The sequence below is a fragment of the Dicentrarchus labrax genome, unplaced genomic scaffold, assembly GCF_905237075.1.
Source record: "Dicentrarchus labrax unplaced genomic scaffold, dlabrax2021, whole genome shotgun sequence".
Classification (NCBI taxonomy): domain Eukaryota; kingdom Metazoa; phylum Chordata; class Actinopteri; family Moronidae; genus Dicentrarchus; species Dicentrarchus labrax.
In genome coordinates, this window is record NW_026136702.1 from 7,205,746 (window position 1) to 7,231,279 (window position 25,534).

At 40.2% G+C, this 25,534-nt stretch overlaps 4 protein-coding genes across 10 annotated transcripts in view; 1 reads left to right on the forward strand and 3 right to left on the reverse strand.

Moving 5' to 3' along the window:
- The first annotated feature begins 518 nt into the window (after positions 1-518).
- Positions 519-10,040, forward strand: oit3 (oncoprotein induced transcript 3). Of its 2 annotated transcripts, XM_051377164.1 has the most exons (9): positions 519-668; positions 3,171-3,545; positions 3,655-3,765; positions 4,977-5,099; positions 5,206-5,328; positions 6,435-6,595; positions 6,767-7,179; positions 8,534-8,633; positions 8,801-10,040. In XM_051377164.1, exons 1-9 carry the CDS (start codon positions 611-613, stop codon positions 8,957-8,959), a joined length of 1,623 nt encoding a protein of 540 aa, XP_051233124.1. In that variant the 5' UTR covers positions 519-610; the 3' UTR covers positions 8,960-10,040. The 2 variants fall into 2 exon arrangements, with proteins under 2 accessions (XP_051233124.1, XP_051233134.1); XM_051377174.1 differs by lacking the exons at positions 4,977-5,099; positions 5,206-5,328.
- Positions 9,033-12,134, reverse strand: pla2g12b (phospholipase A2, group XIIB). Of its 2 annotated transcripts, none has more exons than XM_051377199.1 (4): positions 11,424-12,134; positions 10,776-10,864; positions 10,490-10,655; positions 9,033-10,346 (listed from the first exon to the last, which is right to left on the reverse strand). In XM_051377199.1, exons 1-4 carry the CDS (start codon positions 12,010-12,012, stop codon positions 10,228-10,230), a joined length of 963 nt encoding a protein of 320 aa, XP_051233159.1. In that variant the 5' UTR covers positions 12,013-12,134; the 3' UTR covers positions 9,033-10,227. The 2 variants fall into 2 exon arrangements, with proteins under 2 accessions (XP_051233159.1, XP_051233168.1); XM_051377208.1 differs by having other exon boundaries at positions 10,788-10,864; positions 11,424-12,132.
- Positions 12,135-13,590: 1,456 nt separating this feature from the next.
- Positions 13,591-17,871, reverse strand: LOC127350481 (uncharacterized protein C6orf118-like). Of its 2 annotated transcripts, none has more exons than XM_051377187.1 (10): positions 17,750-17,871; positions 16,838-17,478; positions 16,530-16,604; positions 15,764-15,823; positions 14,882-15,003; positions 14,722-14,783; positions 14,250-14,434; positions 14,016-14,069; positions 13,848-13,909; positions 13,591-13,744 (listed from the first exon to the last, which is right to left on the reverse strand). In XM_051377187.1, the coding sequence occupies exons 2-10, from the start codon at positions 17,474-17,476 to the stop codon at positions 13,696-13,698; spliced, it is 1,308 nt and encodes a 435-aa protein (XP_051233147.1). In that variant the 5' UTR covers positions 17,477-17,478; positions 17,750-17,871; the 3' UTR covers positions 13,591-13,695. The 2 variants fall into 2 exon arrangements, with proteins under 2 accessions (XP_051233147.1, XP_051233145.1); XM_051377185.1 differs by having other exon boundaries at positions 16,482-16,604.
- Positions 17,872-19,523: 1,652 nt separating this feature from the next.
- Positions 19,524-25,534, reverse strand: part of pde10a (phosphodiesterase 10A) — a 57,732-nt gene continuing 51,721 nt past the window's right edge. For 3 of the 4 annotated variants that reach the window (XM_051425776.1, XM_051425791.1, XM_051425798.1), the window contains 5 exons: positions 24,874-25,046; positions 24,610-24,721; positions 24,315-24,395; positions 23,630-23,718; positions 19,524-22,178 (listed from right to left, as the gene is read on the reverse strand). In XM_051425776.1, the coding sequence (XP_051281736.1) occupies positions 22,079-22,178; positions 23,630-23,718; positions 24,315-24,395; positions 24,610-24,721; positions 24,874-25,046 (555 nt within the window). In that variant the 3' untranslated portion in view covers positions 19,524-22,078. The remainder of the gene's footprint in view (positions 22,179-23,629; positions 23,719-24,314; positions 24,396-24,609; positions 24,722-24,873; positions 25,047-25,534) is intronic. The other variant, XM_051425785.1, reaches the window with a different exon arrangement.

The window sequence follows — 25,534 nt, forward strand, 5'->3', positions numbered from 1 at the left end:
GGTTAGATTGGGGGGGTTTTAAATGAAAAGAGCCAAGCTTTAGACCTTTTTTGGCCTGTGCTAGTGGTCAAGTAATGGCCTAGATGAGAACATATTCACTGTACTGGCACAGTTTGTCCTCGGTGAGGGTCTACGGTAAATCCTGAGTGTGCAAACCTCGCTGTCACCTCGAAGTGAAAGCTGCTTCAGCACTAAGCAGATTAATCAGATCGGTTTAATGCTGCTGCAGATCATTGCTCATTTTTTTCCCCCCACCTCCTTTAGTTCAGGAAGGATGAGAAATAAATAATTTAAGTCATGTAAAAGTTTCACACGCCACAATCACACTTTTTCACGGCACGATGGCAAAAAACGGATACTAAGCTCAGGGTAGTTTAAGGGAGGAGTGTGAAGATTGTAGAGTCTGAAACAATGGGAGGATGGTCCTGTCACTGGACTTGGAGAGCAGAAGGTCAAGGGGTCAAGGTGCGACAGAGACATGACAATATGACACATTCAGATAAGAGTCGCCTATTAAAGTCAGGCTTCCCCTAAGGATGAACCAGAAGAGCTACACACACATACACACTGATGCCTGAACTTGGACTATCATTTATCCAACACTGAGATCATGTTTATTTTGGTGGTTACCAATCTGTTGCAGGAGGTTTTTGCGGTTGCCGGTGTCGGTGAGTGTAATATTTCTTATGTTTCCCCCCAAAATAAACAGGTAAAATTATCTTTGATTTACTGTACAACAATGACTTTGTGTCTGATCTGTTTATGGTGCTGATCTTCAAATACTTATGGACTTACCTAACTTATTGGCTGAACTCAGCCCGAAGCCAGTTTCTACTGAAGGTGTAAATCTTTTAAAATGATCACACATATACTTTCATTTTTTTGTAAAAAGAGTTTAGTAATTTTCTGCAACAGCTGGGCACTGCAGCTTTCAGCAAATGGTCCTCAAACCTGGGTAAATAGTGCCTTTCTTGGGGACTATTTTCATTAGCGGATTAACATACATTTGGTGCTCTGGTGAGCATTTACGGCAGCAGGTTGGTGTATGAGGGATTGACTCCAAATAAACTGCTCATTCTAATGAAGGAACATGTCACCCAGTGCAACTATGTTTCTAATTTATGTGTTTTTAATAGTATTTATGGGGGTTTTCCAGAGAAAAGTCTAAAATATCGCCAGTTTTATCCTTTAACTAAAACTATTTTTTATGAAGAACAATAAGGTTTGACACTGTTTACTGTGGGTCTTCATCTTCTTTTGTACAGATGAGAGGCTGGAGTCTGACTCAGGCCAGGCGTGGTTCCACATTCCCTTAATAGCCATATTAAGTTATTCAAGCCCCATCTGGAAGATTTAACACTGCCATTACCATACATCCGCATGAGTCAGCTATGTCCTCTGCCCCTTCTGTGCTGCTGAAGTTGGAACACAGTTGGCCAGTCGTACGTCTCCAAAACTGGTCGTTTATGCTGTCAGTAGCCCCAGGCCATGGATTGATCCCTCTGCTTTTATTGGAGCAGCAGGTAGTGACAAGATGGACTGTCCATTAGTGGATGGAGGGAGAAAATGATGTGTGTGGTGACGTCATTTATGGTCATGATATTAGTCCCATCTAACACAAGTATTTTTTTAAAGGAACATTCGTCGTTAACAGCAAACCTCCGGTTAACCTTCACACAGAGAGCACTTTTTGTTCAAGATACGGGAAAGGATAAACATAAACGTGGATATTTTATGTAGAGCAATCCAACTAAATGGAAAGCCTAGAGTTTGGTTACAGTGGTGGTTACTGCGTCAGTAAAGTGTTATGGTGCTAGTTGTCAGCTGTCAAGTTTCCTGGCTCTGGCCTGTCATTGAAGATGCTTTACTGCTGAGCTGATCAGCCTCCCACCGTTTCTTCATCCCCGCTGATTCTCAGTGATTAACATTTACTCTCACTCTTGCCCACTTTGCCCACTCTCATCATCCCTCATGTCTTCTTCTTTTCCTTTTGTTTTACGTCTACCTCTTAATTACACTGTTGAGAGGGCACGAAAAAAGGGGAGAGACTATTGATTGTTTCGCTGCGCTTTGTTTACTCTGCTCGTTCAGTTGTGTCTCCTGATTCTGCAAAGCTGGCTTTGGTGAGAAGAGTCACTGCTGACTGAACCCGCAGGATTAAGGGGTCTCTGTGGATGGCTTGTTGGCTTTAAGTTCAATTAGAATTGGCGCTGTGCTACCATTTATCTTGGTGGTCCAAAGGTTTGCTTCATGGTAACGCGTTTTCTCAAGTGGTCAGTATTATAAATGTACAGTACATGGGACAGGGTAAAAGATATAGTGCTTGTCTATGGACTGAGCAGAAACTGGCACCAAGGATTAAATAATGGTATTAACAGTGATGCTAAAGAGTCACTTATAGTTTTGGTTTCTGAGATATCTGACTTCAATGGAATAATTATGGATTATTCAGAGCAACAAGGACCCTGTTGGACACTGGGGTGTTTTGAATTTCTTTTTTAAATGTAATTTTTAATATTGTAAGCACCAGAAATAAAATTAATTTCACCTCCATTATATTGATGTGGAGGCAGAAATCTCAAAACCTGGAACTATACGTACACGACTAGGTTAGAAAATATGGTTTCTTTTCATAACTGGGCAAACTGACCCTTTAACAGTGATGGAGGAAATTTTATATTATAAGTATATATTTGAACATAGCACTACCACAGTATAAAAAACTCCTGTGGAAGAAAAAATTCCACTTTAGTAAAAGTACAAGCAACAAAATATGCTTACAATACAAAAGTAAAAGTAGCTGCAGTGTATAAAGTATACATATGTACATTAGTTACTATTGATGCATTAGTAGCATTCATTTGTAAGCAGCAAATTTTAACAACTCCATAAACTGGTGGGTAATTTAATCTATATCAGGGCATTGTATTTTATAAACCTATCACATGTTTTGTATGTACAGTCATATAACTAGTGAATAGAGCTTTGAAATAAGGTTAGCAAAATAAAAAATGTACAATATTTAGCCCTGTAATTAGTGGATTAGAAATATAAATATCTTAAAATGTACTTACAGTACTTACACAAACTCACTAACACACGTGCATCATCTTCTTTCCAAGCATGTGAAACTAAGTCTTCATCTTTGTCCTCCCACCCACATGCCACAGCCCTAGACCCCTGCTCTGCCTACATCAGCCTGAACGAACCCTGGAGAAACACAGACTACCACGTCAATCAGTCATCCGGCGTTCCCCAGTGTGACAGCCATGTGTCTGGAGAATGGTACCGCTTCACTGGCATGGCCGGGGACGCCATGCCCACCTTCTGCATCTCTGAGAATCACTGTGGCACCCATGCTCCCATCTGGCTGAACGGCAGCCACCCTCAGCCTCATGAAGGCATCGTCACCCAGCCTGTTTGTGCCAGCTTTGGTGACAACTGCTGCCAGTGGAACGCCAGTGTAGATGTGAAGGCCTGTAATGGAGGATACTTTGTCTATCGCCTCCCCAGACCCTCAGTCTGCTTCCATGTTTACTGTGGCCGTGAGTGAGCTTGTCTGATACGTAAAAAGTAAATTTACTTACAGTTTGCATTTCATTTTCACATCTGTTGGTGTGTTCGTATGTTTTTTTGTGTGTGTGTGTCACACAGATTTCTATGATATCTGTGATGAGATGGACTGCACAGGTCCCAGATGTCCCGAATCTGACTGTCGCTGTGCACTTGGAACTGTCCTGGGACCAGACAGACAAACATGCCTGGGTGAGACAGAGAGAGCGGGAGGAGAGGGGACAGACAAGTTGTGCAACAGATAATGATTAACAAGAGAAAATGGAAGACAGGCTAGAAATGGCTTCTGAAATACAATAACACTGAGAATACAATCAGACTGTATTTGTTCAGTGTGTTTGTTTTGACATTCATATATTTGTGGTTAAGCTGTTTTTATGCAAATATCCATGTTGACTTGACTTAATGGGATATTCAGAATATGTTAAAGACAACAAAAGCAAGCCTTTCATCATTGAAATTAAACTTTTTATCTTAGGTTTATCTTACTTACTTTACATTTATTCATCCTGGGAATCGTATACTTTCATTTTCTTGAGTGTGACAGTTCAATGTTGACCTCAAACAGTAGTTTGACAAAAAATAATTTTAGATTACATTCAACTTTATTGACATTGCACAAGTACCAAAACATTGAGATGCAGCTCTTGCATCTGTGCCTCTCCAGCCATTTATTCATTACTTTTAGCTAATTGTTTCAACGTAATCCTAATCACAGCATTGCTCAGGTGTTACAGACTCAATATGTGGATTTTTTTAAATAAAAATTTGCTACTACACAATCTTTCCACATACCCTGTGGTAACTGCATAAGTACCATCTAAGATTCAAGGAGGTAAATAAATAAATATCACATACCAATGGACTATAACTAGTTTAACATATTCTAAATGATCAGATAGATCATAAAGCAGGAGGGATGAGTACACAACCTGATGAAGGAAGTTTCTAGTGACAGAAAGACTGGAGGATTGTCTTTTGTATTTGCTGACTCTACTGTAGGTGTGTGTGTGTGTGTGGTACACTGGATGGTACACCTAATGATGGGTGACAGCCAACCTAGCCAGCCTGAGAACTGCCACTATCTCATTATTCACCCATCAACCAAATCTGGCTTCTTCATTTCTCCATCCTCGGTCACTCTCTTTCCTCACACTCTTAATCTCTTACATCGGTCCCTCCTTTTATTTCATCCCTCATTATTTCCTTACCAGTCCTCTCAGTATTATAAACTCAGTTTTAAAGTCTTTTGAAGTCGATTTATCATCCTCTTCCCTGGAACACTAAGTGAATTGCCTTGAGGTGATAAACTCCACCCATCTGGTACTCAGTCGATTAAAAGAAGACTCATCTGATAATAATATCTGACCCAGGTGTGTGTGGTGTGTGTGTCCTATGTTCAGATGTGAATGAATGTGAGAAGAACAATGGCGGCTGTGCAGAGAAGTGTGTGAACACCAAAGGCTCCAGGCACTGTGAGTGTGGGCCGGGCCGTGTGCTGGACGAAGATGGGCACAACTGTAAAGGTACATCCATGTTCTGATGTTCATATGACAACCAGTCACTGTTGTGCAGAGATAATTAAACCCCAGAACCACATCTTTCCTTTTTTCTCTGTATTGCCCCATGCAGAGATGGCAGGCTGTCATGTTAACAATGGAGGATGCAGCCATGGCTGCTCCTCGCTGCTGGACTCCTATCAGTGCAACTGTCCCCGAGGGCTGGAGCTGGGAGAGGATAAACGCACATGCCAGGGTGTGTGTGTGTGTGTGTGTGTGTGTGTGTGTGTGTGTGTGTGTGTGTGTGTGTGTGAAAGAGGTAGTTTTCTAAGTTCAATCAAATCAGACAGCAAGTCAAGCTGACAGAGAGATGCACACTTAACTGATATTTTTAACATGTCTGTGTGGGGTTATTTATTTGTCACATTAGCAGTGGATAACATTGAAAATGATCAGTCCTGGTGTGCCTTTTTTAATAGTATAGGACGGCAACTAATGATTATTTTTATGGCTTAATCTATTTTTCTAATTCCAGCATCTTATTTTATAATATGTGAGGAAATGGTGAACAATGACCATCAGTCAAAGGTAACGTCTTCAGATTACATGTTCTTTCTAACCCACAGTTTAAAAATAAAGATATTGTTGCAACCACTGGTTGTTTTCATTATAAATTAATTAATCTATTAAATTAAAATTACTTTCTCAATAATTGTAATGTAATGAGGTCTTCAAATGACGACTCAAAAATAACTGGTGTACTGTCACATAAAACAAACAAGCAGCAAATACTCACATAACTACTCACAGAAGCAAGAACCACTAAACTAATTTTACTTTATGAAATTAATTAATTATCAGAATAGTTGCCAGTTAATCAACTAATTGATCAAAAACTAATCTTCTCAGTTCTTTTCAAATAACAATCATGTAATCCAGAGAAAAGCAGCAAGCCATCACATCTCAAAAAGCTAGATCCGGAGAATGTTGGGATTTTTGCTTAAAAAAAAACTGAAATCATTAATTGATCAGGTAAATTGATTAATCATTTTAGTACTGATACTACCACTTATAGATTAATCTCACCCTAGGTCATACATAACTCAAATGATCATATTTTTCTGTCAACAAAACACATTAAAGAAAGACATCCACATCTTCCTTCACAGCCACAGTATCTTGCTTTTAATGTTCATATGTACTTAGCCAGCAAGCAGATTGTGTGGTATGTTTTCATCCAATCACATGACTGTGACATGTTTTATGCTGCTCTTTGTCATTGTATCAATGCACTGTTTCATGATTTGTGTAATTTCATGGGACCATAATATTATGTCATGTCTTTGTCTCTCTTCCCTGCAGTGCCAGTACAGTGTGATTCCAGCTCTATTGTTGTGTCAGTTCCTAAGGACCTTGTAGGAGGACTGGAGCTCTCACTGTCCAACTCGTCTTGCCGAGGTGTCTCCAACGGGACACACATCAACCTCAGCTTCAGCCTCAAGACCTGTGGTACAGTGGTGGAGGTCAGAGGCATTGGGTTGATGTTTATAGACTGAAAGTACTCAGGGTTTAGTCCCTACGGTCAGGGCTTGGAGAAATGTTTCATTATCATATAAAGAGCTGTGGCTTAAAATGGCTTGTGTGAAGTTGTCACCGACAGCTAAAGTACTATAAATTGAATGTTGACCCCCCAGGTGACAGATGACAAGATTGTAGGAACCAACCTGGTGACAGGCCTCCCTAGGAGCAGTCCAGACAGCAGCAGGGACTTGATAGTCCGCACCAGCAAGCTAGTGCTCCCAGTCACCTGCGAGTTCCCCAGGGAGTACCACGTGTCAGACGAATACCAGGCAAGTCTGCGCAGCTCAGCCCTCGAGCTGGCAGGCCACAGCGAGGGAGTCTTCCCCTTCTTCCTGGAGCTGTTCAAGGACGCAGAGTTCTCAGAGCCCTACCGCACCCCGCCCCAGCTCCGCCTGCACGACTCCCTGTTCTTCGGGGTAGAGCCGAAAGAGAGAGTGGAGGGCCTCTCCGCACTGGTGGAGAGCTGCTTCGCCACACCAGGGCCCAAAGCTGACCAGGCCCTCAAGTATTACCTCATCAAAGATGGGTGAATAATGTTAGGGTAATAATGTTTCATGCTGCATGATAGCACACTTATTGTAAAGGCCTTAGTTAGATATAATACAATAAAGACTAATAACTTTTACATACATGTGTCAGGTAAACAAAAGAAAGTGATGTGCTTGAGGATTACACCCACTGTGGCTGACCACAAAGAAGAAAGTGGTATTTATGGAAATTCTACATAATATGAATGAAAAGACAAAGATGTGATAGCAGTAATGAGTGGTATGACAATGACCACTTAGACCAAACCAAGATTCATCAAAACTCTCTTCTCGCTTAACATACCTCTGGTGGTATCTAGTCATCTAAATGGATTTGGTTTTATTTAAGATGTCTTCTGTTTTCACCCCTTTACAATGGTGCTAACTGGAATTTTATTGGTAGTGCTTAAAGCAGTGACAATTTCAAATTAAAAATCAGCAGCAATGTGTTTTTCCAGAATCACTTACTCTGAGCTTTTCACAGATAACACTGTCTTCAGTTTTCATAGACACTGTTTCTAAAGTACAAAGTCGTTTCAATAAAAACCTTTGATAGTGAGGTTGTTGGATTACAGACACATACATAATCTTTGAAAATCATTTCTGAAGAGATATGTGGCTGATACATTTTTTAAACTTAAATTTTCAATGTTATAAACTTCACAGATGAAATTCCGTCCATTATATTGGGGTGGAGGCAGACATCTGAGTGACAGATACTGCAAATAATCTGGGCAAATAAACACAAACCTGCATGATACTATATATGCATGTATAGATACTACTATAAGTAAGAAACTAAATTTGTTGTTCTTGCTCATACAAACACTGAAAACTGCAGATTACTATCTTTTTAATATCGTATCATTAATACCAGAATTGCATTTGGTCCTGCAACATGAATAGTCCTTATAATAAATGTCAACAGGATCAGACCCAGCTGCTGAGTTTCCACAAGGCCTTAGCATCTGCTGCTTGACAGTTACAGGACAGGAAATCTCCTCTCCTTCAATGAAATGTCAAATGAAAAATGCATTCCGCTTAATGTGGAAAGAAAACAAGAATGTTTTCAGTTGAAAAATCGAAAATACAGATCATCTGGGGAAGACCTACTTTTGGTTAACTATTTCTCCTCTGAACCCAAAGTGAGACTGTACTCTATGGACACCAACAGAGCAGTTTTATAATCTATTCTCACAATTTCCTATTAAATATACAACACTGTTTCAGGACCTTGGGGCAGCTAACCTTGATAAAGTGACTTGTTAGGAATATATATGGATCACTGAACACTGTGTTAAAATGTCAACTGCATGTCTGACTTTATCCCCCTTCATTGGTTTCTTATTTCAGGTGTATATCTGATGAAACTGTGACGCAGTACTCATCAAAGGATCAGCTCTCCAAGCACTACCAGGTCCCTGTCTTCAAGTTCATTGGCAAGGACAACCGAGTGAGTAAAAGAGGCATGCTGAGAGCCAGCTGGCAAGTGTGTGCGGCCTTATGTCTGTTTAGCACTAAACTGTAAGGACTGCATTCATAGAATTAGCAGTGTCCTTACACTGTTATGCTGTTCCTCTCTACCGCTTCTCAAAACAAGCTTGTCTCCTTTGTTTACAGCAAGTGTTCCTCCACTGCCAGGTCTTGGTATGTGGGGCGGGAGACTCACGCTGTGCTCAGCATTGTCGAGGACGCGTCCGCCGAGAGATTCGGACCCGTGAAGCTCAAGGGCAGCACACACTGAGTGGAGGCCCCATCTTCATCCTGCCTGAGCCATGATGCTAACATAAAGCCACTTACACAAACCCCACAACAGTCAGGATTTGCAGAGTGACATTTAGATTAATAAAGATGAACTGACAAATTTCAGTTTATTTGGTATTTAAAACACCAAGCAGATATACACAGAGCAGTCCGTTGTGCTGTACACATATACATGCAGATGTACAGTATATACACTCTTCTTTATTCCTATGTAAATTACAGTGTCAGTCACAGTGCTGTAGATCCCTTAAATTCTGGTTAATACATCCAAGTTTGTGTGCCACTTTGCCCGGCAGCGCAATTTACTGACATTAAAGTGAATGACATTTCTATTAGAAATCATTTGGACGGGCCACAGTTCATTTGTAACAAGTACAGCATGAAGAATGCTTTTCTAGGTCACACTTTGAGGCATTTGTCAGGCTTGATCACAGCTTAAGGATTTAGTGGATTTACAAAAAGTTGTTGATATATTTCACACCAACGCTGACTTGAAATATACACATGGACCATCCACAGATGTATTCTGACTCATTTGCTCAGAATAATCGATGGCTGAGGAGCACTTCACACATTCCAGTGCAGTGGAAAAGAGATATCAGTGTGTCGTGCCTGGAAAATATGCATATGCTTCGTCGCTCTGACAATTAATCTAGAATTAATCGTGTCAGCTAAACTGCAATTAGTCATGCATTTGTTCATAAAAAATAACAAATAACTGGCAAATAACTTACATCAAATATTAACGTAGTAGCTGTAATAGGCATTACATTTACATGACACTGACTTAAGGTTTGAGCAGATAAGATAATTACGATGGCGCACATGGTTTGTTGTGTTCTGCTATTTAATCAAGACTGCTTGTGTCTTTCTATCTAGAGGAAATTAATCCAACTACAATATCCTTCCCATTAGCCACTTTGTTTGGAGTGATGAAGTAATTTATGGTAATGGAGTCATAGAGGCCTAAAAATGGCCTAAAATGAAATGGAGTATGGAGTATAACATGCATAAGCAATAAATTATTCTGAAAGTCATATTCAGACACCTAATATTTGTTAGTCCTGCCTATGAATAAAACCTGAGAAACTGCTAATTTGCCTTCCCCATTTTTGTGTTGTGTTTTTTTTTAACTCCCAGGCTCTGAATCTTCAGAGGGCTCTTTTAAAGTATCCCCTCTTTGACAAAAAAAAAAAGCCTACAGATATACGATATAAACTGTAGAAATACCTATGACTCTGTTATTTGTCTGTGAAAGCATGCAGAGTCCACAGTGTTCTGTGTCACAGTTCATCCCTCTCCTCTCCCTCGCAGATGCACGCTGCCCTCTGGCTGTTCATGTAAGGTCTACAACCTAGAGTCCACACTGTGTTGAAGAGAGTGTCTGCCATCGATTCGCAGGCTGAGAAGGAAAAAAATAGAAATAGAGAGAGGAGAGAGGCAGTGAAATAAGTATGTGATGTGTCATATTATACCATCTCATATATATTCCCATAGTACACAGCCAGGAAAACAGGAATTTATATATATATGTAAATATCTCACCTTGTACCTTCGACCCAAAGCCCAGACTCTTATTAAGGTCTGTGCAGATGCCATGCAGACATGAGCGAAAGTTGGAGTCACAGTCATACTTGCTTGTCCCACAAGTGTCATAGCATATGTCAAGCTGGTTACAGCAGTTTGTCATAGCAGGGACCCCCAAGTCAAGCTGTTAAAAGAAAGACAGGACAGTTTACTCAAGCAGAACGTAGCATTTACAGCCGGTATGGTTGAGGTTAGTACTGTAGGGGCTTAATGATGTAGGTCTGGGCTGTGGGTGGCCACCTACAGCTGAATTCACCTGGAATCCCACCAGAGAGGAGGTGCAGCCGTCGGGCTCTGAAGGCTGGTAGCCGGGGCGAGGTTGAGGAAGGTCTCCTAAAAAAAAAAAAAAAAAAAAAAAACCCAAGAGAATTTTCATTTAATTGCTGAACTAAAGGGAAGGCACGTGTACAAACTAACGTCATCATATGTTCCTAGTCAAGGATCCACAGTATATCTCTCTGTTCTTGGGTGTGTGTCCTATCTTCACAGATAAGATGTAACTTCTGTTTCAGAACATCTGTATTGATTGCGTGACTGTAGGAACATTTACCTCCCAGACTGATAACCATAATGTACTCATTATCAGCAGCCTGAGTGCCAAGTGCCCTATCAAGACGAAAGTAGCTAATTTAACTGACAGTAGAGGGATTGATTTGAGACTTAAAGTGTACTTAGACAAATACAAAACAAAACAAATACATACAGAAGGAATGTTGGATGTGGACAACGTAATAATAATGTGAAAACTTCTTGTGGACCAGGTGCACTGACAAAAATGATAATAAAAATAACTTTTGACTATATAGCTATCTCTGAACACCATCAGGACACTAAAAGACTTCTCAGTTCTCAGTAACATAACAGTATGTTAATTCAAGAGACTCTCTCTTACCGTATCTGCAGCGGTACTGACACACACCATCTTGTCCCCCCACCAGCTCCACCAGGGAGTCAAAGTAGCCGTGCACAGTCTGGAAACTATTTCTAATTGAGTTGAGGCTCCAACTGCTATCTTCTTGTGCCAAGGGTTTGCTCAAGGGCTGGTTTGTCTGGACTGGTCTAATGTCATTCACCTTCTCCTCCTCCTCAGAGGAAGGTTGCCTGTGGGTGACAGCTTCACCAGTAGGAGCTTCCATAGCAGGGGCGTCTACAGCAGGCCCGTCACTGTTTGTTCCTGGCTCTTTGGCTGTTGCACCATCTGCTACAGGGACATCCACTTCAGGTGTGTCAGCTGGGTTATCCGCTGAAAGTATTTTAGATAGATTGTCACCAAAAAGGGAATTAGCTTCAGGTGAATCACCTGCTTGAGCATCTGCAGGAGCTACACCTTCTTCAGCAGCTTCTTCTACAGAGGCAGCTGCTACGGCATCCTCTGTAACAGTGGGGGCCTCCTCCTCTTCCTTCGCTTGGTAGTGGCCTAAGGTGGCACACATGCCGGTGGATACGCAGAGGAGGAGCAGGACCACAGTCCGAAGCAGCATGGTGTTGAGCTGGTGACAATCCAAGCAGAGGAAGTTCTCCACAAAGCAAGGTGTTGTTAACAGGGTGGGAAGAGCGTAGAGAGTGAGGGACAAAAACAGACTCTGCTCGTACTGCCTCTTCCAACCACAGAGCGGACTTTGACCTGTGACCAGGTTCTAGCAGACAGCAAGGCAGTCTCTCGTGTTGGGGGCAAAGGTCACCCCTATATCAATCCAAAGAAAGCTTCTATAATGGCTCTAATCATCTCATTCTCTCCGATTCTTGAACATATCAAATGAGTTAATTTCATCACAATTTTATTCACAAAGCTATAATTGGATTTTTATGACTAAAAAGTCACATGGAACTTGAGCCTACAGGGAAATCACTCTATATTCACTTTAACACTCAACACATCTAATGCTAGCATTTCAAGCCTGTGACCTTTATCAAGGCATCACAAATTTCAAATGATCTTCTCTGTGTTTTTGTTAAAGGTCACAGACTGATACCTCAGCACTGAATAAGTACAGAGACAAAGGGAACATTATCTGATTTAATTTGATATGTCTCTGCTGCCATCTTGTGTTTGAAGAGTAATATGCTCCCAATGCTGTGGAAATTGTTTTTTTTTAGTGTCCCTGTCCAACAACAGAGGTCTGTGCTACTGACATGACCTGTGAATTATGTTATGTGGTTGCAGGTTTTGTCTTCCTATGTCTTATTCAGTGTGTATAAATGAATACTTATAAATGGGGCTTGTCTGTGGTAATATGTTCATGCACAGGTCTTTTCATCTGCTTTGAAATAAGTCCTCTTTTCAATTCATTAACATTTGACTAACTCCAGGTTGTACATACATCACAGCTTATCTGATTTCAACGTTACGGTGTAAGTTGTTCACATTGACAAATACTAATTGGACTGCTCAGGGTCAATAAAACAACATATGTGAAGTGTCAGATTCACTGCTGTTCTTTAACTGCAGGAAGACTGGAAACTGTGAAACCTGACATCTTCTATTATGAAACACCACATGTGCATGTGATCACTGCACACAAAGCACTTTCATTATTCAAGGCCTGAATGTTGATGGTTATGCAGCAAAAGTAAATGTGTGTTGCTAATAGCAGTAGAACAAACTACTTAAATACGATTACGCTACTTCTTCTTCACTACCTCTCAGATGCAAATATTGTACTTATTATTACACTATATTAATTTGACATTTAATATGTAAATTAAGATTTAACTTACAAAATGCATGATCATATTTTAAAATATTAAGCATTAATTATAGATTAAACTATCCAACAGTACATAAAGCAGCTAATATTAGTTCCACCTCAATTGACTACATCAAAATACTTCTGAAATGTTGCAATCTTAAATACATTTTACTGCTAAAAGTATTGTACCAAAATTTAAAAGCACTTGTAATGGAGTATTTTCACATTGTGTTATTGCTTACATTCTTATATATCTGAAGTTTTAAGCTGTGATCTACAGTGTTATTTCAGGTTAAGAGACTAAACCGAAGAGCTACAACTAGGACAAGGTAATCATAATTAATGTTGGTTGTCAAAGACGTGACTCTATTAAATACTTATTCCTTCATTTTATTGCACGTTGCATTTTATTTAACATATACTGTCTGACTTAATATCTCACAAGATGATCTTCTGGTTAACTCGCTGAAGAAGCTATTCGCTCTCTGTTTGTAGATCACATTGTACTTCTTCCCACAACATCCTAGAGGTAAAAACACAGGAAAGCAGAAGTAAGTAAGAAACAAGTCACAAGTCAACAAGACGGTCAAGTGTCACATATACAGTATGTGCAATATAACATGTACCGTCTCAGGGTCTTTTTGGCCTTCTCTCTGGTCAGCACCATGTTGATGTTATTTTCTAGATCCTTTAAGGGAAAATTACAGAGTAACAACACAATTATCGCGTAACAGGACATGCATTTAAAATCTGTAATATGATGATATGGTAGGAAAGAGGTCAAACTCCCTTGCCTTGTTTGTGGTCTTCAGACAGTCATTTGTGGCTATCAGTCTCATTATCTCTGTCTGGAAGCAAACAGAAAAAAAGCTAAATAAAAACTGCAGTCATGTGCATTTTCAGCAATCACCAAAGACACTTCCTGCTTCAGTTTTATTTCTGAAAGAGAGCAAAGGCAAAATTGATGCTCAATGTGATGTAAAGGGGCAAAAACTGTGACCATAAGCATGCAGTTCATCTGGCAGCACCTTTATGTCTTTGATGCGCCTTTCTGTGCTCGTGGTTGTAGCAGCGGACACAAGCTTCTCCTTAATCTCTTCCTCCAGCTGTCGGATCTCCCTCCACATGTTCAACACCTGAAGCCTCTTGGACTGGAGACAGCCGGTGCAGCCGATGGCAGACCCACCGTCCTGCAGCCCCGACAGAGATGTACCTGTCCAAACACAGAAGAGCCAAGCATGAATGCGCTGTAGTGACGAGTGATGTATCTGTACTTGTACACACACTCTCCTGCGGGCATTATAAGGTCACAGCTGACTCACTGAAACTACAAAACTCTCTTTATGTGTGTTGTCATGACAAAGTGATTATTTGTTCAGTCTGTCCACACCAGAGATTTAAAAGTTAGCATGTGCTGTTGCCCCTGCAGGGTAACATACAGCAAATGCTTAGATGTGGCTCACCAATGATTAGATATACCAATGTAGTCTTGAGACTTACTCTTCATGTCACTGTCCTCTGGGCCTACGATAGCTTGAACATTCTGTAATTGATTTCGGACTCTGAGGTTAAAAAGAGAACAAACTTGCTTAAACTAATTACAATGTACAGTATAAAAACATATATTCTGTTTTTTTTGTTGAACAGATCCTTGCAGTACAGTTTATTCTCCTCCAGAGCTCTTCTGGCCTCCTGCTCCAACCTGCAGACCTCTTGTTCAGCATCCTCCAACTCCATTTCCCTTACTTTGCTGCTGCCAAGATCTCTGAGCGAAGTATTTGGCTGTAACATAACAACAAAAACGTGTTACTTGTTGATAATGTGCAAGTCTCTAAGCTCCATAAACATATTCTGCTATGTCAGAAATACTGTACATAATAATAATAATAATACATTTTATTTGTATAGCACTTTTTTTAGTTAGTGCTTCACAACGGCTTAATGAAAGCAGAATCCAATAAAAAGACAGTAAAAATAAATAAGATATTAAAAATAATTTAAAACATAGCATAGATTAGACTTACACAGAAAGGAATGAATGAAGTAGTAAATGTAAGAGGTGCGTTTATAGCAGTGATTTAAAAGAGACAAAGGTGAGGTTATCCTGATCTCCTACATGAGGTTAGCCTCTTTCCATTGAAAAAGTATCTCATTGCCATAGTTCAGTTCATAATGGACACATAGCCTAAAACTACCATTAAAATGAATGACAGAACCTGTGACAAAAATTGCCTTTGGCCCTTTAAACTGTGACTGAGCTATAATTGCAGTTTTGTTACATTACAATGACTTTGTATTAAAAAAATCCACTGAAAATAAGTGCTAATATTGTCTCATTCTTACAATATGAAAAGCAACTTCCACAAATGTTGAAAGTGCCTGAGATTCATAATCCATCCCAGTAAACATGAAGCCATTATGTTAGTTTGCTGTCGATCAAGTGACACCCACTCAGAAGGGTGTCAATGCTGTTGACAGGAAATAAGGCCAGAAAATCACATCCATGTCTCATCATGAATACATGATAGGTGATGTGCTTTACCATGTCATGTAGGGATGACTGGGAAGCCATCATGTGGTTGACATACAAATCGTAATCGGTCTAGAAGAAAAAAAAAAAAACATTATGTCACTCCATGCAATGACCAAATGTGTTGTTTTTTCTTCTAATGTAGGAAATAAATCTTCGCTGAAATTGTGCACATAATCATTTATTTGAATGTACTGCTCATGTGCTTGTTTGAGCTTCAACTGTTGACATTTATCATGAACATAACTGCCAAATCTTGTGTATAAAATATCAATTTTCTCAGTTACAGTGATTTTTTTTTAGCCACTGTTGAATTATATGCACTCAGTGTGTTTGTGTCCTCATAAAAGGTAATGACAAGTACTCATTCCTGCTGCTTTATGCTGTCAAACAAGATCTCCGCTGCATGATGTCAACCCCACTGTCTACTCATTACAATACATGAATGCCAAGCAAAGATTGGTTTAATTTAATCTAAATTCTGTTCGGCACTGATAGAGCAATGCAAAGCAATTCTACTGACTATTGTGTGCACAAAAAAATTTCTTATGAATGAGCGCTAATCCAACCGTTGCCCTATAATGACCTGCTCCCTGGCGCATCATGACCAGGTTCCAGTGCTTGCTCTACTTCCGCTCGCTTACACCAGGGACTCACTCTCTCTTGGCTCTAATACGTCTGACGGCACATGCTAAAAATGTGCTAGTGGGTACGGAGGAAATGGAAAAACCTTAATTTCCCTCAGGATGCGTCCAAATACTGGCGAGCCTTCACATACATCATCAAAGACGTCACTGAACACCACAAGGCGGTCTCTGGTGGGCCAGCTTTGCACTGACAACTTCTTCAGCTCCTGAGTATGACAGGAACACACACACACACACACATACGACGTCAGCAAGTTAAGATGTGCATGAAGAGTCTGTGCGTGTCTTTATTTATGCATCTTCTGCAAGAGTGTCGAGAGGGCGTTTCAGAAGTGCCTTCTCATGAAAAATTGACATATTAAAAAAGTCTGAAAGTAAAAAAAAAAGTGCTATTACAAAACCAGTTTCATGATGTCATGGTTTGTGTGACTATTCTCACCTTTTGTAGTTTCCTCTCATGCATTTCAGCAACATTTATTCCACCCCAGAGGTCCTGCTGGGCTACGACTTGCCTGCCAAACCGTTGTTTGGTCTTTATCTGGCCTTCATTATTCAGGCCTTCCTGGTCAGAGCAGCTCGAGCTAAATTGCTGTTTCCCCTTTGGATCAGATGGAGAGCTAGACTTTTTCTGGGAAAAGGCTTTCGCTTGGACAGGCAAAGAGTTTGAGGAACAATTAATTATCTTAGGTAGACATATATCTTCTCTCCTGTCTGCATGTGATGAGCAATCAGTAGCCTGATCTTGTCTTGACCTCAAGCCTTCAGACTCTAATAAAGCCGTGCCAGTAGAGAACTCAGAGGGAGACTCTTTCATTTCTTTCCTCTTTACATAGGTCAGTGCCTTTGTCTGTGTCTGCTGGAGTGTCAGAGGCTTTGGGGTTTCTTCTTGGCTATGAGACGCCCTCCAGAAAGGCTGCTTTTTCTCTCTGTGAGGCTGACTCTGGTTCAGGCTGCGGGGCCCCAGATGACCCGAGGAGTAGGTCAGGATGTCAGCCTTCTGACCAGCTTCAGCAGCCAGCAGCAGTCTGTGGATGTCCCTCCCAAAGCACCCGGGCTTTGGCTTAGAGCCGCTGGACATGACTATGAAGACACCATACAAACACAGTAAAGAATGTTAAAGGACACATATTTCCTGTAGGCTATTGTAATGCTGTATATAAACAGCATTCATTTAGCCTATACAACGCGTTTATCCAAAGCACTTCAATGCCTATCTGTACAGTTTCTTTGACTAAGTTAAAGTAATATAAAACTATTAATGCAGAGAGTGCACAAACTAATCACATTACCGCCACAGCTAACTTAACTAACTCAGGTTCCAGACAACAATTCTTGCTATTAATAACCTCACCTGTTAACCGAGTAATTGCAGTTTTGTGCGGAATCAGGACAAAAAAAAAAAAAAAAACTTTCTTCGAGGCCTCACAACAGTCAGCTCTTTGCTCGGTTGCCAAGGAGACCGAAGCGCGCAATGTTGCGTTCAGTGTCTGGGGAAATATCGTACCCATGAGCTTTGACGTGTTAGATCTAGTTTGTGCGTGATTAGGCAAATGGGTGTTTTTAATCTTTTTTTTTTTTGACAAATTGTGCGCGGTAGGTTTGTATGGAAACAAGCATTAAAATAATAAGCACATACATTATTAGGAATTGAGGTGAAGTCACCACAAAACAGTTCAATTCAATTCATAAAATGATTTACATGGAAATAATTTTTTGTCTTATATCACAAACAAAGTTTTCATGTTTTCCTGCATCTCTTTTTGTTGTTGTTTGCTTGTTTTGCAAACTGCCAAACATAAAACAAAGAAATAAACAAAAGACAAATTGTAACTACTAACCATCAGGGCAGAGAAGATGTGTGTGGAATGGAGTCATAGCAAAGCAGGGCTGGATTAGAGAAGGCTATTGAAGTATTTTGCTCCCCAATCGATATACCTTCAAGGTGAGGATTATGCATTTATGGATGTGTTTCGACAAAAAAAATTGAGCTGATATTAACAACTACTGAGAGAAACACCACCTTAATCATCTATGTCATTATTAGGGCCATTTTTATATATTTATTTTATTTCTCTGGGATTGAAGAACAACCAGTCAGCAGAGTAAGTCAGCAGACTCATCATTGTTGATGCCAGAAATAATACTACATGACCTGGTTTAAAAGTGGTTTCTGCACTGTCTTTAAATAACAGATTTGTGCTCTGTAAATTATTTAGTGTGGAAAATAATGGACTCCAACAATTTCACCCTATTTCCTAAGATTTTCTTATTTTGTTTACACTCAATTGTTTCCTGTGGTCTGCCACAGATCCTTTAATTACCAGACAAATTGTGTAAACTGGTTATTGTGGAAATCTGGTTACTGCAAAACTCCTGTAAATGCTTTAATCAAACTATTATCTTAATCTGGTTATTCACAATAATTGGGTTATTGCAAGTGCAAGTAAACACACAGCAGTGGGTGTAGCCCACAAAGCAAGAGAGAGAGAGAGAGAGAGAGAGAGAGAGAGAGAGAGAGAGAGAGAGAGAGAGAGAGAGAGAGCAGGAGAAGGAGAGTGAAACTCGGCCTCAGGGCTTAAACGGCCAGAATAGGAAAGCACCCAGATGGCAAAGCTGAGCATGAGGGAAGAGACAGTGTAACATGTTATGCTTCATTGAAATAAGTAGGGCCATACAATGGAGTTTGTATTCCTTTGCATCCTTGTGTCCTCCATTACGGGTTGATGTTAAATCAAATAATGCAGTGGAGGATGGAAGAAGCTCCCAGAACTTTACTTGCCAGAAGTTTGAGGATGCAACTGCAGACGACAGTGTGTAGGAAATACAAAGGTTCATTTCCAGGGTCACTGGTTATGATTGTAGAGCCAAAAGAGATTGATAATCCATAGATAACTTAATGTTCTACTGGTAATTTAAGAATTAGTTACAGATTTCTTGGATGGTTTTGCATTATTGTAGTTTTAAAATGGGGTGTGAGATGTTACTCCATATGTAAAGTAGATTACAGTCCTCTCAGGAGTGACACATTGTCACCCAACACTGTCCCTGCAGCTCTGTCAAAAGAATGGTATGCAACAAAATAAAAAGATCATTCAAACATGAAATAAAGATCTGGCACAGAGACGTATTTTTCAGGTATTTAATAAAAGTCATTTGGGCTACTGCTCTTACATTTACAGTTGAGACATTCCGCAATTATTCTGGGTAACAGTAACATGTCTAGACCGTTTTGTTTATCTTAATGTTTACTTTGTACAAAACAAAAAGGCCAACATTATTTTTCTTTGTATAAAAAATATAAGTTAATTTAAATTTAACTCTAATTAAGAAAATAACAATAGTAATAATAGCAATAATAATAATCATCAATAATAATAATAATGATAAAGATTATAAGCTAAACATAGTGCAGACAATGGGATATAACTGGTGCTGAAAAGTAGAAGGGACAGTGCAGTGTTATGGACTTAACCATGTTCTCAGGTGGGGTTGGAGGGCGGAAAGAGACAGTTAAAAGCTTCTCTCTCTCGCACAAATGCACACACACACACACACACACACACACACACACACACGCACACACACACACAGTGTACACACCCAGTCAGAAAGTGCATGACTGCCATTCACTTTAGCACCATCAGAGCATACATCTCAGTCTGTACAAACTAATTCCTAGATTGTACACAGTATACACCTATTACCGTATATGCAAATGTATATATAAATTCAGTTTAGGTGCATGCTAGTTGTTGCTCTTGGTTGAAGCTTACTGGAAGCAATTCTGAAAAGTAAGACAGAGCACATCATGGAAAACTGCCACCACCAAAGATCTGCAATCAACAAAACATTCATCAAAATGTACATTCACACCATTAGGGGCCACAGTACCAGTCGTAAAAACAAATTATTTGAGCGGTAATTTCAGTCTTGGAGGGACAACGTCCACTGGAATGACAGTTTCAGACAAAACTAATTGTCTTTTGGAAGATCTCGGAAACTCATTTGGAAGAGTCCAAATGTACCCCCCTTTGCATGATGTTGGCGAGTCAGCGCAAAGGAGGAGGAGTTATTTCCTTCGACAGGTCGTGGATGTGAGGGGAACGTCTGTTACACACCTGCAAAGAGTCAACCAACATTCTTGAGGTTGCAATCCCAGAGATAGACATGTGACGCACTTTAGCTTAACACTTTTGACATTATGGGAAAATATGAAGCCGACCTCATGCTTCTGTTTAGCTGCTGTGTCTGGCATCAACAGCAAAATGGGTTCAGTGTCATAAAGGTTTCACACTACAGATTTTAACCTGCAAGGACACCTATCTATGTCAAGGAGAGAATGTATAGGCTACAACTTATTCCACCCTTCACCATATATTTAATTTAAACCTCAGTAATTCATCACGTCTCAACCACGTGGTATAAATTAGAGTGCTGTCTGGACATTACATATAATAGTTAAAATCAGAAGTTTGTTGTGTCATTGCAAACACCCAACTCTTTATACTCCGCTGGGACACTTAGCCAACTTGTGCACTATCCTCATTTTACTTGTGTTTTATTCATGCTTGTACAAATGATTACTGATTAATGAGGAGGAACCAGATTGTAGTGTAAAATAATTTATGATGCGATAGTGGCGTGAAAATTGTTATGAGAGTGGAAATTAAATTGTATGCAGTCTGGGTTACTATAACTGATGCAAAAACAGATGCTATCTGTGCATCTTTTCTTTTTTTTTCGTCTTCTGAACTCGGTCCTACAAATGTTACTATTACTGCTGGCCTGGGATCAGATCCTGTTAATCAAGAGGAAAGCTGATGTACTATGCAGCAGGTTCCTAAATGCCAGGGGGGGCTGGGGGCAGTGCTGTGGGGTCCACTTCAGGGAGAAACATTGTGACTCTCTTGTGACTGTGTTCACAAGTGTCGACATTATCTAACTCCTCTTGTCACAGTTCATCCATGTTTTGTAGAATATGCTGCAGGGGATTTCTGCCATCTCCACCTAGAATAGGCTGTTATGTCTTTATTCAAGTACTGCAAAGGATTTTTGCTCAAAAAGTAATAAAAAAAACATTCTGAAATCCACCTTCTCAGTAAGGTGGCATTACACCATACATCTGCTCTACACATTCCTTCTGTCTCTGGGAATACCTTGCTGAAGTAGTGCGCGTACGATAAACCTACCACAGAAGGCAAACAGTACCATTTCAAAAAATAAAATAAAAGCCTGAACCGACAACAAGATTTCACATATTCTAGCCTGTGAAAGGTTCAGAATAAGGCCTCTGCAAATACAAGACCATAAAAGAATCAGCTCAAATAATAATAATAATTAAAAAAAAACATAAAATAAAATAAAACAGCTCAAATAAAACAACCAAAAACGGCACAAGTCCATTCTACCAAATGAATTCCCAAGCTGAGTTGATGTTGGGTGATGGGTTGAAGTCCCTCCCCATCGGCTGTCTGTCAGTCTCTGGGATCGGTGAAACCGTCAGTGTTGACACCTCCGTCACCCAATGAGGTAACTGTGTGTTTTCAAAGTCAAGTTGCCTGTAGCGGATCCGTCTCCTGCTAGCACAGGATGTGGGTTCTCTCCCCCCTCCCCCCGACAGAGTACCAGGTCCGTGGCAGGATTCAGGTTGTATTCCTTTGTCCAGCAACCCCTTTGGTAGTCAGTTGTCCACCTTGACAGGGCCTGAATCACTAGGCCTGCTGGGCACAATGTCCTCCGCCTCTCCCCGCGATATCTTCTCCCACTGGCTCAGGTTCTCCCTGCGAACACACAGCACCTCCATCAGATTCAGACCCTGCATGCTGTGGGTTTACAAACAGGGCTATGCTACTAACAAGATGTCTTAGTGCCAAGAAGTGGCTTAGTATCTGAAGTAAGAGGATAATGTCAGCATGAATCAAAGACATTTTAAACTTAAATAATGTGTCCGACAGTTATTTCAAACAAATGAAATTAAGCTATTATTAGGTGTATATTTGTTTCTTATCTACTGCTGTGTTCAGTTTTCTTGTTTGAATGAAAATTAAATGTACTACTGGAGCTATTGATGGAGCTAGTTATTTAGCCCACAACATTATAACACTTTGCTGCCACAAGGGTGTGCATCTGATGTTAGAAATGTTATGGACAAAATATGGTTAGAGACAGACAGAACTTTAAAAAAAGATGCTGTTAAGACAGAAATATCAAGACACCAACATGATAATAATATCATTATGGTTCTGAAGAAATCCAAATTAAATGTGAACAAATTGCTGCATTAAACCAAATCAAACTATATTAAACAACTTAATATAAATAATTTACACTGGCCATTAATTAAAGACCAAATCTGTAACCACATGTCACCACAGGCAGTGTAATTCATTAGTCATCTGTGGTCAGTTCTTGTTGTCATGAAGGTAACCTCTCCCCCTCTGTGCTATAATTGAGGCTGACATACGAGTGCAGAGAGTGCTGCCCTTTGCTGCCATTCCATTCAATTAGCCAGCCTGATGCAGTTTACACGTCTGTGGCGGATCCCACAACAAGCAGCCGGCCTGCTGCCCACCGAGAGCCCGGTGCTGACGTATAGCCGGGGCTTAAATATTACACTGCTCACTTTGTTTGCATTCCCCACAGATCAAGGTCACAGCGTTTTAAAAACCAGCGGAAGGGCAGGCGAATGTGCAATACGATCTTGGTCAACAAGCAGAAATTACGCATACAAATACATTCCTACACTCTTATCGAATGTAACATGCACGTATGCAGATAAACAATCTCACACCACACACACTACACGCACTAAATTAGAAAACTTTTCCTGTTAGTACACTGAATTCTATATGAAATTGTGTCTATCTGAATAAGTTACAGTACTACACTACACAAGTTAGTTTAATCTAATATCAGTACGGTTGCCTGTGTGTTTTGTCTGTGTTTTCAGTGGAACGTTTGGAATGTGCGCCTATACACACACAAACACAAACACACCCCTTATCACTTCTAATCATATGTTTCTGGCCAACGGCTGCTGGTCAGATGAGGCCAGCACATATATCACTTGTTGCAAGCTGTTGTCAGCACATTTATTGACCATATCAGATGTGAAATCAGCATGACAATATTGTGTAAAGGAGCTCTTTGATTTTTTACGTTTTCAAACTACAAAAAGAGTATAAATCAAGCCTTTTTGTCAAAGTTTAAAACTGACGCTTTGAATACTCACTTGCAGGCTTTTAGAAGAGGATCGGATGGAGGGAAAAGCTCCGCTAGTGTCGTGTAACATGGAATTGCAACAGCATTGTAGAATCCCACCTTTTGGACACAATATTACAAGAATCAGATCAGAAATGCATCACACATACATCACATTTTAATTTTCTCTGTTGTCTGGGATGTGTTTATAATAGCTTATTTATGACCAAGGACTGTTACAAGAGGTGATTGGTGGGGATTTGAATTGCTTAGGCCAGGAGTAGGCAACCCATGAGGCTCTTTGGTCCCTCTATAGTGGTTTTGACAAAAAATGAAATAAATGAATAATGGTTATTTTTGTAACATTTTGATTTATCGTTGTTGTAAAGCTAAAGTGATTCTTACATTCTCTAATTGTAAAAATCTGTAACCATTACACAGCAAATTAAACATTTTTTAACATTTCATCAACTAAAATATGTATCATATGTTACATCCTGCGATAGTGTGACCTCTTCCTCTATATTTTGCCAAACCTAAATGGCAGTGGCTGCCAGTCTTGAGTCTCTCTAGCTAGGCTAGTTGGATTTCTTAATGGAAAAGAATAAAAGTCTTGGATGAAATATTACACCATCAGAATGCAGAAATTTCAAAAGTTTTGAGTGTATGTGTGAGGTAGAGAGTTAGAAACACATGAGTAAAATCGCTGGTCATACTTGGCCTTGGGGAACCTCGTCCTTCTTGTCTCTGTCCATCATAGGGATCGGCTGCAACCCAATCTTCTTCATTTCATCTCCCTGTGGATGAACAAAATAAAAGAGAGAAGGATCCTTTTATTTTTGCATACTGTGGCAAACCTTTTCACCTCTAGACCACACTATTTTGCGCCTCACAAATTGTAGGACAGCTTGGTGTAGCAGCATTCAAAAGTACTAACAGAGGTCTGACTGTTAGACTGGAGGCACGATCATGACACTAAAACTGTTCAACTCCAGCAGTATCCCACTGTACCTCAGCCCAGAACTCAGCATAGATGTCGTTGGCTGTGAGTCGTGTGATTTGCCATTTCTTGGTAACAGAACACAGGTCACATGCTGTCATCATCAGACCAATCACACGGTCCCTGGAGGGGAGCAAAGCCTTGTTATAGCCGCGTGGAAAAATTCAATGTGCTGTTTTATATACGCCAGGTCCACATTTCTCTGTGTGATGCTATGAGATCTGGGTATGATCCCAACCTGACATGTGCACCGGTGTGAGTCGTCGTGACCTGACCTGTGTGAGTGGTTGTTGAAGTCCAGCGCTTGTGATGTCAGCAGCTCCGTCAGCTGCTGGTGGTTGTTGAAGTACAGGGCGAGGTCTGTGGCAATGATGGCCTTCCGGATGATCTCCAACACCTGCTCGTACTCGCTGGAATTCAGGTTGGAGAAAATATTGTGCCCTTCCAGCTATGAGAAACAAAGAGATCAATAAAAAAGCAAAAGCTCCACTTATGAGGCGTTCAGCTCAGCTAGACTACAACAGGTTGTAATCTCAAGTTCATCTCAGGGTTCACGCCCGGCCAGCAGATCCTAGACGTTACACAAGGGGGCACTCAGAACTAAATCATATCATCCTTTCTATGGATCTGTAATTGACAGCATGCGTGTGTATGTAAGCATAGTTTAAAAGAAATTATATATTAATTTGAGTATTTCTACTGTTACAGGATGCGTGCATGAAAAGAAAATCTACTTATAAATATGAATATTATCTGTTTCTCTTACATGAAAAAAAACAACTATTGCACAAAGTAAAAACTGCAAATTAACTTAATTCAGGCTGATTTTTATCTGGTTTTAGTCTCTTAGGATCCTCTCTGTGGTAAAAAAAGACCAAGGGTGCAAAAACTAAGGGTGGTTTACGATGTTTTTAAGTGGCCATCTGTCTTTATTTT

What these genes read in the sequence shown, in the direction of transcription:
- oit3 (XM_051377164.1), top strand. Translation starts at nt 611, where the DNA reads ATGTTTATTTTGGTGGTTACCAATCTGTTGCAGGAGGTTTTTGCGGTT. An exon ending in AGATGGGCACAACTGTAAAG is followed by an intron (nt 5,100 to 5,205) that starts GTACATCCATGT and finishes TGCCCCATGCAG; the next exon opens with AGATGGCAGGCTGTCATGTT. An exon ending in CCTGTGGTACAGTGGTGGAG is followed by an intron (nt 6,596 to 6,766) that starts GTCAGAGGCATT and finishes TTGACCCCCCAG; the next exon opens with GTGACAGATGACAAGATTGT.
- pla2g12b (XM_051377199.1), bottom strand. Translation starts at nt 12,012, where the DNA reads ATGCTGCTTCGGACTGTGGTCCTGCTCCTCCTCTGCGTATCCACCGGC. An exon ending in GATTCCAGGTGAATTCAGCT is followed by an intron (nt 10,656 to 10,775) that starts GTAGGTGGCCAC and finishes TTCTTTTAACAG; the next exon opens with CTTGACTTGGGGGTCCCTGC. An exon ending in CTTTGGGTCGAAGGTACAAG is followed by an intron (nt 10,347 to 10,489) that starts GTGAGATATTTA and finishes TTTCCTTCTCAG; the next exon opens with CCTGCGAATCGATGGCAGAC.
- LOC127350481 (XM_051377185.1), bottom strand. Translation starts at nt 17,476, where the DNA reads ATGTCCAGCGGCTCTAAGCCAAAGCCCGGGTGCTTTGGGAGGGACATC. An exon ending in GTCTGAAGACCACAAACAAG is followed by an intron (nt 13,910 to 14,015) that starts GCAAGGGAGTTT and finishes TTTCCCTTAAAG; the next exon opens with GATCTAGAAAATAACATCAA. An exon ending in GCCAAAAAGACCCTGAGACG is followed by an intron (nt 13,745 to 13,847) that starts GTACATGTTATA and finishes TTTTACCTCTAG; the next exon opens with GATGTTGTGGGAAGAAGTAC.